The sequence below is a fragment of the Mesocricetus auratus genome, unplaced genomic scaffold (assembly GCF_017639785.1).
Source record: "Mesocricetus auratus isolate SY011 unplaced genomic scaffold, BCM_Maur_2.0 Super-Scaffold_100007, whole genome shotgun sequence".
In the NCBI taxonomy this organism is placed as follows: domain Eukaryota; kingdom Metazoa; phylum Chordata; class Mammalia; order Rodentia; family Cricetidae; genus Mesocricetus; species Mesocricetus auratus.
The window spans coordinates 65,450,520-65,463,898 of record NW_024429191.1 but is presented as its reverse complement, the minus strand read 5'-3'; the positions used below and the strand labels follow the sequence as shown (position 1 = coordinate 65,463,898).

The 13,379-nt window shown below is 39.8% G+C and overlaps 2 protein-coding genes across 3 annotated transcripts in view; one reads left to right on the top strand and one right to left on the bottom strand.

Annotated features, from left to right (window-relative positions):
* Positions 1-5,347, top strand: part of Ppm1e (protein phosphatase, Mg2+/Mn2+ dependent 1E) — a 129,859-nt gene extending 124,512 nt beyond the window's left edge. The window contains exon 7 of the mRNA XM_005076890.4: positions 458-5,347. Coding sequence (XP_005076947.1) covers positions 458-1,509 — 1,052 coding nt within the window. The 3' untranslated portion in view covers positions 1,510-5,347. The remainder of the gene's footprint in view (positions 1-457) is intronic.
* Trim37 (tripartite motif containing 37) overlaps positions 1-13,379 on the bottom strand; it is a 140,778-nt gene that overhangs the window by 44,320 nt on the left and 83,079 nt on the right. For both annotated transcript variants that reach the window (XM_040749423.1, XM_040749422.1), the window contains exon 24: positions 12,502-12,580. In XM_040749423.1, coding sequence (XP_040605357.1) covers positions 12,502-12,580 — 79 coding nt within the window. The remainder of the gene's footprint in view (positions 1-12,501; positions 12,581-13,379) is intronic.

Below are 13,379 nucleotides of genomic sequence, written 5' to 3'. Positions count from 1 at the left end.
TTTACAACATGAACCTACTTACTTGATTTCTAAAAAATGTGACAGAAAATTGTGTAATGAGGAAAATAGGCAGAACTTAGAGTTAGTCCCTCTCCCCATGTTCTCAAGTTGCAATTAAACCAAACCTAAGAGAACTGACAGTTCTCCTATATATGACTGATATTTAGATTTGATGTGATTTGTTGCTTTAGTCAGCAAAGCCTGAACTGTAGTCAGAGGCACAAGGTTGAGAGTATACAACAAATGAGGAATTGAGCCCTGCAACTTGCAGTTTTTAAACTGGAATTAAAGTATATGCAACATCAAATTAACATAGCATTCAAGTGTTTCAGTTACAATTTTTAAATAAAAATTTCCCATTAAGTTATAGTCGATCATAATGTTGGCCATAGGTATTCTAAACATTTAGGTGGGTCACAGCCTGCCTTCTGACAACCTTCCCTTCTAACCCCCACAGGAGATGCTGAACATAAGCCATACATCTGTGGAGATGCAGATTCGGCCTCAACTGTTTTGGATGGGACTGAAGACTACCTCATTCTGGCCTGTGATGGCTTCTATGATACCGTGAACCCTGATGAGGCAGTGAAGGTTGTGTCTGACCACTTGAAAGAGAATAATGGAGACAGCAGCATGGTTGCCCACAAATTAGTAGCATCAGCTCGTGATGCAGGGTCGAGTGATAACATCACAGTTATTGTGGTATTCCTGAGGGACATGAACAAAGCTGTAAATGTTAGTGAGGAATCAGATTGGACAGACAACTCTTTTCAAGGAGGGCAAGAAGATGGTGGGGATGATAAGGAGAATCATGGAGAGTGCAAACGCCCTTGGCCTCAGCACCAGTGCTCAGCACCAGCCGATCTAGGCTATGAGGGGCGAGTGGATTCATTCACTGATAGAACTAGCCTGAGCCCAGGGCCCCAAATCAACGTGCTGGAAGATCCAGACTACCTAGATCTCACACAAATAGAAGCAAGCAAACCTCACAGTGCCCAATTTTTGCCACCAGTTGAGATGATTGGTCCTGGTGCACCAAAGAAAGCAGATCTTAATGAGCTAATAATGGAGGAAAAATCAGTCAAGTCATCATTGCCTGAACGGAGTGGTGCTGGAGAGTTTCGGGCTTCTTTTAATTTGGGTTCAACAGGGCAACAGATATGCAGAATGGAGAGCTTGTCTCCTGTCTGTTCTGGGTTGGAAAATGAACAGTTCAAATCCCTGGGGAAAACAGCGTCTAGATTGTATCATTTATGCCACCACTACTCCAAAAGGCAGCGTGGATTCAGGTTTAATCCAAAGTTTTATTCATTTCTTACTGCTCAACAGCCTTCTCACAAAATAGGCATTAGCCTCTCCTCACTTACTCGAAGTGGGAAGAGAAACAAGATGTTAAGAAGCTCTTTGCCATGGAGGGAAAATAGCTGGGAAGGATATAGAGGAAACATGAAGATTAGAAAGTATAATGATATTCCATGCCCAGACCTTCCCTGGAGCTATAAAATATAAGACTATTTATTCTTCAATGTAGGCTAGCTAGCACTCTCAAAAATACAACTATCAGAGTAGAAACAAGGTAGACATTTTTAACGTACATGTGCTTCATTATGAATCCATTGATGGCTCAATCCTTAAATGTACATAGATCTCTAGGAAACTCAAAATAGTGTTTTCAATCTTAAAGTATTGGCGGTTTCACTAGCAAAATCATACAGACTGGTCCCTGTGGTGTGTCTTTATACCTACATCCAGCCCCTCTCCACCATCCCTTCACATCACTAGTGGAAGCTTTGAAGTTATTCCAGTCAGGATATATGGTATGGAAATCGCAAGTATCTGGTCTGATGTGCCTAATCTAAAGGAAACAGGTAGAATTAAATTCTGGGGGAAAGTCCCTCAAGATCCTGGGGACTATGAAGGATGCCTCTCCAGTTGTTTGGGTGAAAGACTAAAAGCCACACAGGTCTTAGAGCCAGTACCAAAGTGTCATATTCTCAGACTTGGAAGGCAGTATGCAGTAAGATAACTTGTTCATTTTTCATAGAAAATGAAAGGCAACTATGAATATTTTTAATTAAAATATTTCACAAGGTTTTTATTTGAGAATTTTGTAACCTGTTCTGGTGCTTTTGGTGGAATTTTGTTGTTCATTAAGAGACCTCTGTCAACTGGCTGTAAGCTATGATGCTGTTCTTCAGAAATCTCAGGAATAAAAGTAGGTTAAGAGATGATGGCAGCTATGACAGAAGACTCAAATGCCATTTAAGAGGAGATATGAAAATAGCACTTCTATATTTTCTGCTTTTTTTAAACAGTTTACAGACAGCAAAGGCATGTATTACTATAATATAAACATAGTTTGAATAATGAAACAACGATAGTTTTAATGTCTCTAAAATTGTTTTCCCCAAGGGAATGAAGTAATTGGTATGAAGGAGGCTGAGTGTGAACCCAGAGGCCACGTGCATAGGAGAATGCAGATTACTGAGGGCCAAGGCTGTTTAGTTTTAAGTGGAAGGCGAGCCAGAGTCCAGCTACCTGCTTCAGACTACAGTGACAGGTCATATGCTTCTCATTTCAAGACTTCAATTATAGTTATCTATTTTTTCCATTTCTACAGTTTCAAACTAGAAACCTATCTTCACCTAAAAAGAGCAAATACACGATCAGATTTGGTCAGTGAGGCAGCCTGGTTTATCTCAATCATGAATGTTCCCATGTTCCCCATCCCATCATCAGCCATGGACTAGCCAGGCCAACAAGCAGGAGCTGGAGCCATTGCTCACAAGTAGCGGCACCACTAAATGTGCTTGCTGAGGCACAGCCACTGCCTAATCATGTTCTATGTAACAACACAGACCCAGAGAGGACTAAGACCCTCAAATTTCACAAATGGATGACTCTAGCATGTCAAAGGTACCAGCAGAGCTACATCAAACCATTAAGGACCAAAACGCAGCTTCTCTTCAGCACTGGTCAAACTCTTAACCTACAGCTTTTCTTTTTCTAAATCCTAAGTGGAGCTTTTCAGTATTTGTTTTTGTTGACCTTGGGAGTCATTTATTCTTCCCTCCAGTCTCAAGACTGCTGAGAAGACATAAGCATGGCTCCACCTCAACAGTATTAGGACTTCATCATCTTTCTGATGCTTGCCTATAATGGACCTCACTCATGTCAGTCATTTTTTGAAGCCCAGATCTTGCTGACAACCCATCATGTGCAGGGCCAGTTTCAAACCAAATTTCTAAAGAAAACAGAGGCGGTAGAACACAGATGTACATCAAATCCCAAAATAGCTAAGTACATTTTGAAGAATTTCTGTGGTTATCTGGTAATGTTTTTGATCAGAATAAGGAGCAAGGAAAAAACATGAGGTGATAGGCTTTTTATCAGTGGGGTAAAAAATGGGTGGATGAAACTAGGGCAAACAGACCCATTTTGAAAGGTCTGCATTTTGTAGGTCTGACTACACAGCAGTGTTAACTCCATTTCTCATATCATTAGCTCTCTAGAAAAAGAGAAAAGTAGTTCTAGTATGGTCACGTTAATAAACCAATACTGTAAAAACTAACTCTTCATTTGTTCACAGTGTGCATATTTATAAGGTAGTTTAGGTACCATTTGTACGGTAAGTCCTTTAACATTCTATAATATTAAAGTAGTGGTTATTGGCCTGATATATGCTGCTGTTGGTTCTATAAACCAGATGAGAAGCAGTGCTTTGTGAAATGCAGTGTTAAACCTTAATGCCACTGGTGATAGGAAGTAGTTCCCTTCAGTTCAAATCCTCTGCCCTTATTTGCTGCTTGCTAATGTAAGCAATAAGTAACCCTCTAACTAATGGTATCTATACATTTCTGTAACTTATATTTAATGATGGTGTATCTGGTGATTGTAAAAATATTAGGCAGATATAAAAGTAACTATACAATATATATTAACTGTAAATGCTGAGGTATAGTCTGTAAGTTGTGTGTTTTGTACCTCTATTTCATTGTGCAATTTAGTGGTGGTAAAAGTCCAACACTCGATCCTTAAAGAGTGGCAGTATCTTTTTCAGTTACCATGATCTGCATACATTTGTTTGCTTGCTAAACCAGTTTTGTTACAGTAGGAAATAGCAAAACAAATATAGACAAAGTGTAGTATCTGATAGGAAAGCAGACTTCAAGTCACCAACTGAGGTTACTACTCCTTGTACATTCACTGTGAGTCGCAAAAGGCATCAGTCCCTAATTTCAAAGGTTTCTCTTTTCACTCTTTTTAGATATGTACATTGAGAAGGATATCCCAGGTTGGCAACATTACAGCACCAAATACTGGAGTTATTCTACTTTTGTCTGTACAACAGAGATCAGACAGAAAAACATGTATATATTTTTTCTTTACCTACAAGTGCCATTCATTGTCCTAGAAGTAATATAATTAGAGTTCATGTTGCATTTAAGAGGAAGCACCTTGAAAGTAACATCTTTTCAAAGGACAATGTCAGTAATGTCAACACTAAGTCTAACCCTGACCACATTTATAGTGGTCTAGCATCGACACTGCATTTTCATGACACCACACTCCATTGTTAGAACACTGTGCCAGTAAGAAGTGCAGCATCCAAGGGGCAGACGAAGGTGCAGTTCAGTGTTGTAGACAAGCTGCTGTGCTTCAACAAGTACTTCCTCCCCATCAAAGGCTTGCTGAGGGTTGTGAGAAAAAGGTCTAAATTATTTTAATTTTTAAATTCACTCAAAGCTTTTTTTTTTCATCTAGGGCTACAAAAGAGGATACTACAATTTTGTTTGGGAAAACTTTTCTTTGGATCATAAATTATAAACTACTAAAAGATTTGTTTTCACCTTTCAAAAACAGGATTTGACCTATAGAAAAATGGTTGTTTCCTCAAAACAAATGATATGCCAGTATCCAGACAAATAGTACTGATTGAACAAACCACTGTTGCATCCTCCAGTAGCATTTTATCTATTCAAGCCTATTTATTATACTAATTAGAAACATGAGTGGGGGAAGGGGATTGCACTGACTCAGCAGTTGCTCTTGAAAAGGAAATACTTTAATTATCTTTGATGTATTAGATAATGCAGATACATCATTGTAATCTCTCTAGGTGCTCTTTGGTGAGACAAGCTTTCTCTTTTCATGACATTTCTCTGCAAAGAATTCTCTCTGGAGTGAACTGAATGAAGTTGCCATTTAAAAACCTACTCTACTGATCACTTTTGAGTTGAGTTGTAATCATAAGTGATCTTTCATGTTTTATTTATTAAAACTGTTCAGATAAGGAGTATGTCAAAATTTTGCCAATATCTTAATAAAACTCAGCAATTAAAACACACACGTTATTTGCCTTATTCATAAATTACTGAGTTACTCAGTGTTTAAACTAGGCAGATCCCTCAGCCTTAAAGCACAACTCCCAAAATCTTTAGGGGGCTTTCAAAACTTTTTTTTTATTTCTGTGCAGTCCTGGCTATCCTGGAGTTCACTATGCAGACTAGGCTGGCCTCAAACCTGGAGATCCCAAGTGCTGCCTCCCAAGTGCTGGGATTAAGGGAGAATGCCACTGAAGATGGAAGTTTTCTTACACCTTATGAACATGGAAAGCTGCAAGTCTGCTAAGTGATGCTTGAACTATTACCATCCATCCCCTCAACAAAAAACAGCAGAGAGAGGAGAGAGGGGGTTTCTTCTTGTGCTCCCTACTGGTTTAACTGGGTTAAGAAAGGGACTAGTAGACGAGAAGTGGAACCTGCACTGAGCTAAGCAGTGATTCCTCAAATCTTGCAGTGACAGTATTCTTAGATCTTTGCACACAATTGCCCAAGCTTTCCCTTTATATCACTGAATTTCAGTCTTGAAAGGAAAGGAATAAACAAGTGAGTGGTGGCTCTAAATCTTTCTGGAGGGTTTGTCTAGACGAATAGGTACAGAAAGGAGAATGTATAGAGAGAAATGAAGCCAACTATGTGTACCTAAAGCAAACCAGCGGTTCTCAACCCCCAAAAGATGATCACAAAACACAGATATTTACATTCCAATTCATAACAGTAAAAAAATTAGTTATGAAGCAGCAATGGAATAATTTTATGGTTGGGGGTCACCACAATAGGAGGAACCTTATTAAAAGGTCACAGCATTAGGAAGATTCAGAACCATTAAAGGGGATGGACCCAGCTAACACACCGTAACTCCTTCTTTACCAGCAAGACTTAATTCACAGTCACAACAATCTTAAAACTCCTAATTTCTTTTACATTTAGGCCTTAGCATAACTTTATAAAGAAAAAGAAAAAATCTCTGAAAGGAAGATGTATTTGAAAGGGCTTGCTTCGCAGGGATGATAAACATTTTGATTAATTGTTATTTATGTATGAAAAATTCCTAAAATTTGATACTTAATTGAGATGAACACCTCTTTCTGAAGTAACAGCATAACTATTCTAAGTGAATCACTAGTATAACAATTATTTGAATTAAGACTTTACCAATGTTACCAAATTATCAAAAAAGGGTCCTCTCAAGAGGACCCGCCAATATGTGTGGCCCTGTGCTAGGTCCATCCCACCCCCACCATTAGCTTTTGACCTGCACCCCAGACACCTGTTGCCTTAAGAACAACTAATAAAGGACACCGATTTGTGCTTTAGGAGCTACTTTTCCTTGGCTTCAAAGTAAACTTAAGGAAGAATTTTTCTGACTCTTCAAACTATTCAAATACTGTTTAGTAACAAAGAGTTCCTCCTTTATTCCTCTTAGCTGAGCTGTGGATGATGCATCATCACAGAATCTCCAATCTCCAGGTAAAGGTGTTCTGACATCGTGGCATGAAAAAACATGTACTGACACATAGGTTATTTTCTGATCCTGTTTCAGAAAAGGGGAAAGAATGTGGAAAGTCGTCAAGAATGATCTATGTTTGGAGAAATCTTTTTTCCAGGTGAGAAACCAGAGTTTAAGACCCCGCATTCACAGTGGTGATATCACACTAGAATATGGGTGAGTGAGATCAGCGAAGTCACTAAGGACTCGCCAGTGGAGGCAGGATCAGTGAGGCAGGACTCAGGATGGACGCTGCAGTCTATCCTAGAAGCACATGAGGAGACACCACCTCCCTATAGTACTTGGGCAGAGAAGCAGCAAGGAGCTCACCTGCTAATTAATGTACCAGCTAGATAAAAAGTTTTCACAACAGAGAAGTGGGTGAATATACAGCCCAAACTGCAGAGTGGCTGACAGTACATACTATTTGCTCTTAAGTGTCCTCAAGCAGAGATTTTGTTTTTGTAAACTTCTGTAAAAAAGCAAAAAAAGTTGTAATACCTCCCATAGAAGTTTATCTGCTTTTTACACCAACCTCCTGAACTTAGGCCAAACTCACAGATTTAGGGCACAGTCTTCTACAAGATGAACCTGTTTTCAAGACCAGCTTCAAGTTCAGGATCCCAGGCCACCCTTACACTCCAAGTTTGGGGGATTCCACCACTAAGCTGAGGTTTGGTAACTCACTAGAACACTACACAGAACTCAGGAGGCACTATGATCACTGTTTCCTTCTGAATACAGCATGCAGTTATGAACCAGTGAAGGTAAACACATCAGGGAGATTCTCATGGTCCCAAATGTGATGTTTTTATACCAGCAGGTGACCTTCCTGGCACAATGATGTATAGTGACTCAGTGCTGCAAAGCAGACACACTCCCTTAGGCTTCTACATCAGCTGTCCTGTTTTAGATGATCTAGAACCTTACCAACAAATCACACGGTTGGCTTTCTTAAACTACCAGTTTTCAACCAAATGACTCCTGTCACCTAGAAGCGTCCAAGGATTTAGAGACGACTTCCCAGAACATGGGTCAGAACAGCCAAGTCTATATTATCACATATCTGACAATCCTATTCACAGACATAAAATTCCCTTCAGAATGAAGACTGCTCACATAAATGTCTGATCAGAAACATGCTAGATGGGAAATGACCCTGATTCTATAAGTAGGTAAATGAGTTACTGTGGAACAACTAGCAGGATGCTACTTAGCAGTCAAACAAGATAGATATATATAATTGTGCTTCATAAACTATGTGACTATACCCTGTGAGTATATTTATATGACACTAGGAAAAAGGGGAAACTAAAAGGACAAAGAACAATGGTAGCCAGAACTCTGGGCACCACAGGGAATTATTAGGAAGATTGCAGACAGCCATGATCAGTCTCACTATATTATCATTGAATCAGATCACAATGCAGAGGGTAGGAAAAGAAAGGTGCTAAGGCAATCTTGAAGTTGAGAACCTAAAATAACTGGAAAGGTATTTTGACATGATATTGAACGTCCAAAGACTGTAAGAATTGCACACCAGCTGGGTGCCAGAGCATGCATCCAGCTACTAAGGAGGCTGACAAAGAAGGATTCCTTGAGCACAGGAGTTTGAGAAAGCCTGGACAGTATGTAAAACCCTATTTCAAAACCACACAAGTGATATTCAAGACAGTTTTTTTCCTCACAAGGATATAGGTCATATACATCATAATTAAAAATTTAATGTTAAAATGAGGAAAACAAAGAAAAAGTGTGGGCCAGGCATGGTAATGCATGCTTTTTACCCCAACACTCAGGAGAGGCAGGCAGATCTGAGTCCAAGCCAGCTTGGTCTACAGAGTGAGTTCCAGGACAGCCAGAGCTATGTAGAGAAACTGTCTTGAAAAATAAAAAACAATAAAAACTAAGTTACTAATATACTGCAGTCAATGATCCAGCCGTCACATTGTTGGTTATTACAAATAAGAGTGAAGCCTACATACAATGAGCCTGTGGGACTAGACTGATATAAATATTGACCCACATTTTTTTCTATAGAAAACAAACAAAAAACAAACCAAAAAGCCATTTTAGTTGGGGAAGGAGGCACATGCCCATAATCCTAGTATTCAGGAGCCTAAGGCAGACAGATTGCAATTTCTAAGACAGCCTGAGGTACATAAGGACAGTCTAAAAAAGTTTATATGCATACTTACCCATTGGCTAAGAGGAGTTATGACACTACAGTAACTGTAAGCACACACCACCACTCATATTTTGCTTCTAACATGATACTCAGATAAAAGTTCCTCAAAAAGTTGAATAGCGCCGGGCGGTGGCGGCGCACGCCTTTAATCCCAGCACTCGGGAGGCAGAGGCAGGCGGATCTCTGTGAGTTCGAGGCCACGCTGGACCGACAGCCTCCAAAACAATACAGAGAAACCCTGTCTGGTAAAACCAAAAAAAAAAAAAAAAAGTTGAGTAGCTGAGTATTGTGCCTCACACCTTTAATTCTATTACTTGGGAGGTAGAAGCAGATCTCTGTAAATTCAAGGCCAACCTGGTCTACATAGTAGATTCCAGGCCAGGTAGTGCTATATGGTCTCACTATGGTGGGGAAAATACACAGTGAGCTTTTAGCATCCTTTGATTATAATACAAGAATATAATCATGGGACATATTAGAGCCAGGCATGGGGACAAACACTTTTAATCTCAAAATTTGGGAGGCAGACCTAGGTAGCCCTTTATGAATTTTAGGTTAGCCTAGTCTACATAGAGAGTTCCAAATGAGACAAAGTGACACAATGAGATTCTGATCTCAAAATCAAACAAATTACAAAGAGTAAGACGAATGTATAGATCAGGGATGTAGTTTAGTTGACAGCATATACAAAGTTCTGGATTCAAACTCCAGCACAGGTGAGGCATGGTGCCACAGGCCTATAATTCCAGCAGTATTCCTGAGTTGAAGACTGGAGGACCAAATGGACCAGAAAGTCAGTGTCATCCATGCCAAGTCTAGACATGACAACCCATTGTTAAAAAAAAAAAAAAAAAAAAAAAGAAGCAGCAGCACTGTAAACAAGATTCATTACATAATCAATGCTGTGGTATGCTTACACATGGCACTAACAAAAGGAAAAGCTGGGCCAAATTAGATAGGATTCTCACAATTTTCCTAATTCTTAGAAATCTAAAATTATCTTAAAATAAAACGACAACAAAAAATAGGATAATCTTTTAGCTTTTTATTTATGTTAGATTAACCAAGGTAAACTGAAGAAAGCATTGTGTTCAAACTTAGACCATCACACCATTTTCCCTGAATTTCTCATGTGGGGACAATGCACAACTTGTCTGTCTTAAAGATCACTGAAGGATGCAATGAGCCAAGTTATCAAAGCTGTTCAGAAACAATGTGCTCACATACATGCCTTTAATCCTAGCATTTGGGATGCAGAGGCAGAGGCAGCTTGGTCTACATAGTGAGTTCTAGACTAGCCAGGGCTACACAGTAAGACCTTGTCAAAAAAGAAAGTTGATGCTAGTGAGGTGGCCAGCACCAGCACGTATACCTGCACCTGCACCTGCACCAGGCAGTTCACAAGTACCTGCAACTCCAGTTGCAAAGGTCCTAAAGCCCCTCCTGGTCTCCTCAGACACCCAAATGCAAATGCACATATATGAAAATTTAAGAAACCTTACAATTAAAAGTAAGTACTTAAGGAAGATTTCGAGTAAAATGAAGGTGGATGGTTCCTGAGGAATGACACCTGAGGTTATCACCTAGTGCGCCTGCATACACATGAGCACACACGTGCACACAAAACAAACACACCTTATATTGAAAACAGTACCACAGAAAAACTAATAAAGAGAACCTTTTTTTAAAGAGAGGTAGGGGAGATTGATTATTAGGGAACTGGAGGTGCGAGAGGTCAGGGCAAACAGAGCAGTGTAAGGGATTCCACTCTGATGTTGCTACCCCCTTTTTCCCTACCTGTCTGCGAGCACAGTCAGGGTGGGCATAGAGCACCTTGCTCCTGGCACCATCAGAACATTGGGCATGCCTAACACCACAGTTCAAGGGTAATGTGCTGGCCCAGATGCCAACACTTTGGTCTCCTTTCCCAGCACTGTAAAAAGACCAACAGCAAAACACCACCTATGTCAACACTTTGTAATGTAGGATTGCTAGGATATGGGGTAAGAATCATTCTTTCCGCTGGGCAGTAGTGGTGCATACCATTAATCCTAGCACTCCAGAAGCAGAGGCAGGCGATTCGCTGTGAGTTCAAGGCCAGTTTAATCTACAGAGTGAGTTCTAGGACATCCAGAGTTACACAGAGAAAACCTGTCTCAAAAAACAAAACAAAACAAAATATTCTATCCGTAGATTCTACTTCTGTCACTTATGAAGAAATATTTTGATTTTTAAAAGGAACCTGACTCTTAACAAAATGCCATTGTCACAAAACAGCCACAGCAGTTAAAAAAAAATGGCCTTCTGGTCCCACTTTCAATAAATTGCAGAGGCACATTTTCTCAAGTTAATTTTATTAACAAAAAGTGCAAGCTGTTGGAAAAAAACGTGAACCATGAGTCACAGCGTTCAGCAAGCCATCAGCCATGGGAGGTGGATGAGAATCACTAAGCAAGCCGCTGAGAACTGGGGCGTATACATCCATGCTTCTTCAACAACTTCTTGGCCACTTTTGGTATAACTTGCACAAACATGTAATTGCTCAAACACAAACTCAGAGCACAACGGCCAGGTTTGGCAATCATTTGGGGTTTGGGCTAATTGGGAGTATGAGAGAAAGTCTTGCGCACAGTTTCATGTCGATGTAAGAATGTACTATACATACATCTTTAAGTGTACCCACTGAAATCAATGTCCAACCAATGGAAATAGTTTAAAAATATTAGTTTCTCTACAGTAGCATTTCAGGAAGCAGAAAAGATGGGAAAAACTTTAAGTGACCTTACATATGTTCACAGAACCAATCCACAATGACTTAACTCATCTTAAATGACACATGTAAAGGTCACACTACTGAATGATGTGTCTTTAACCAGTATGCCAGCACTTGAACAAGTGAGAAAAATAAATAAAATGAAGGCTATCATCATATTTCAAAGAGAAGAGTCTGTTTAGTGTTGCTATAGTTACTCAGGAAAGTGTACACTGAGCAGAATCTGTTCATAAGCTGTTTTTCTGTTCACTATTATACAGGCCCCAATGAAACTACAAACTAATAAAAACTTAGAATATGGCCATCTAAACCCTATGTTGAGGCAAAGACAGGAGAGCACCGATGCTGAACAAGTCATGGAATCACACACTACCTCTGGGTGCTTTCTGGCACTTAGTTGGCTCTCCATACTAGAGACAAGCTGCCTTTGTCAATGAGCTAATTTGCTAAATTAATTGAGCACTACACTGTTAGGTCATTACATTAGAAGGAACTCTTCCCCTACTAAATCTTTTCCCCACGTACTATTATTGTTTGTGTACTAGAATTGTGTTCTTTCTAACAGTTTCAAAGTTACTATTTCAGGTAGAGATAATGAACAAATGAGACTAAGTCTGAGTATCTGACTGCTGACAATTTTGAGCACCAACTTCCAACAAATTTCAGGGCCCAGGTAGCTTGTAACTTGGTTCTCGTGTCTGGCAATTACCTTCCACCGCCTTCATCAGTACTGAAGTGGAGATTTTCAGGGTCGATTTGTTCACCATCAGGAAAACTGGAATGTGAATCTAAGAAGAAAATTGAAAGATAAAAAAAGCACAAATGTCAGAAGGCATGTTTTCTTTGCTCAGTCTTTACATGATCTTACCAAATGTTTTGCTGACTGATAAAGATGTGATAGATGGAGAATGAGCCTCTCTTTTCAGATAATTTGTGACTTAAATTGAATGTAACGAGGAAAAACAAAACACGATAGACACCCACAATTAGAAGAGAAAAGCCACAGCTACACCTCATCCTTCTGGGACACAGCCCAAGAAACAAAGATGATGGCACTCTCCACTCTCAGAGTTCACGGAGAGATGTTCCTCACACAATAATACTGCCTGTGCAATCATCACTACAGAATCCCACTAGCAGTTGAAGTAAGTTGCTTCAAACATGGACACTTCTTTAAATGCAGAGGAAATTGCTGAAGATGCCATAGTATGCATGTATGTCACTGTAGGAGAAGGGAACTACAACTAGGAATAGCTAACTCCCAGCATAAGCCTGATACCTCATTTCAGTCTGTGCAGTAGAAATTACCCCATCAAAGCACAGAAAATTAAGTTGTCCTAAAAGAGAAAGCACCAGGGAGATAGCTCAGTGGGTACAAAATCTTGCTGTTTGCTTGGCAACCTCAGTTAAATCCTTAGAAATAGATTTAGTAGGACACAATTGTAATCCCAGCATTACTATGGCAAGATGTGGGCAGAGACAAGAGAGTCACCCAGAATCTCGAGGCCACCTAGTCTGGAGTACAGGGTGGAATGGCAGAAACACGAAAGACTGCCACAAAATAAAATGGAGAGAACTGATTCCCCA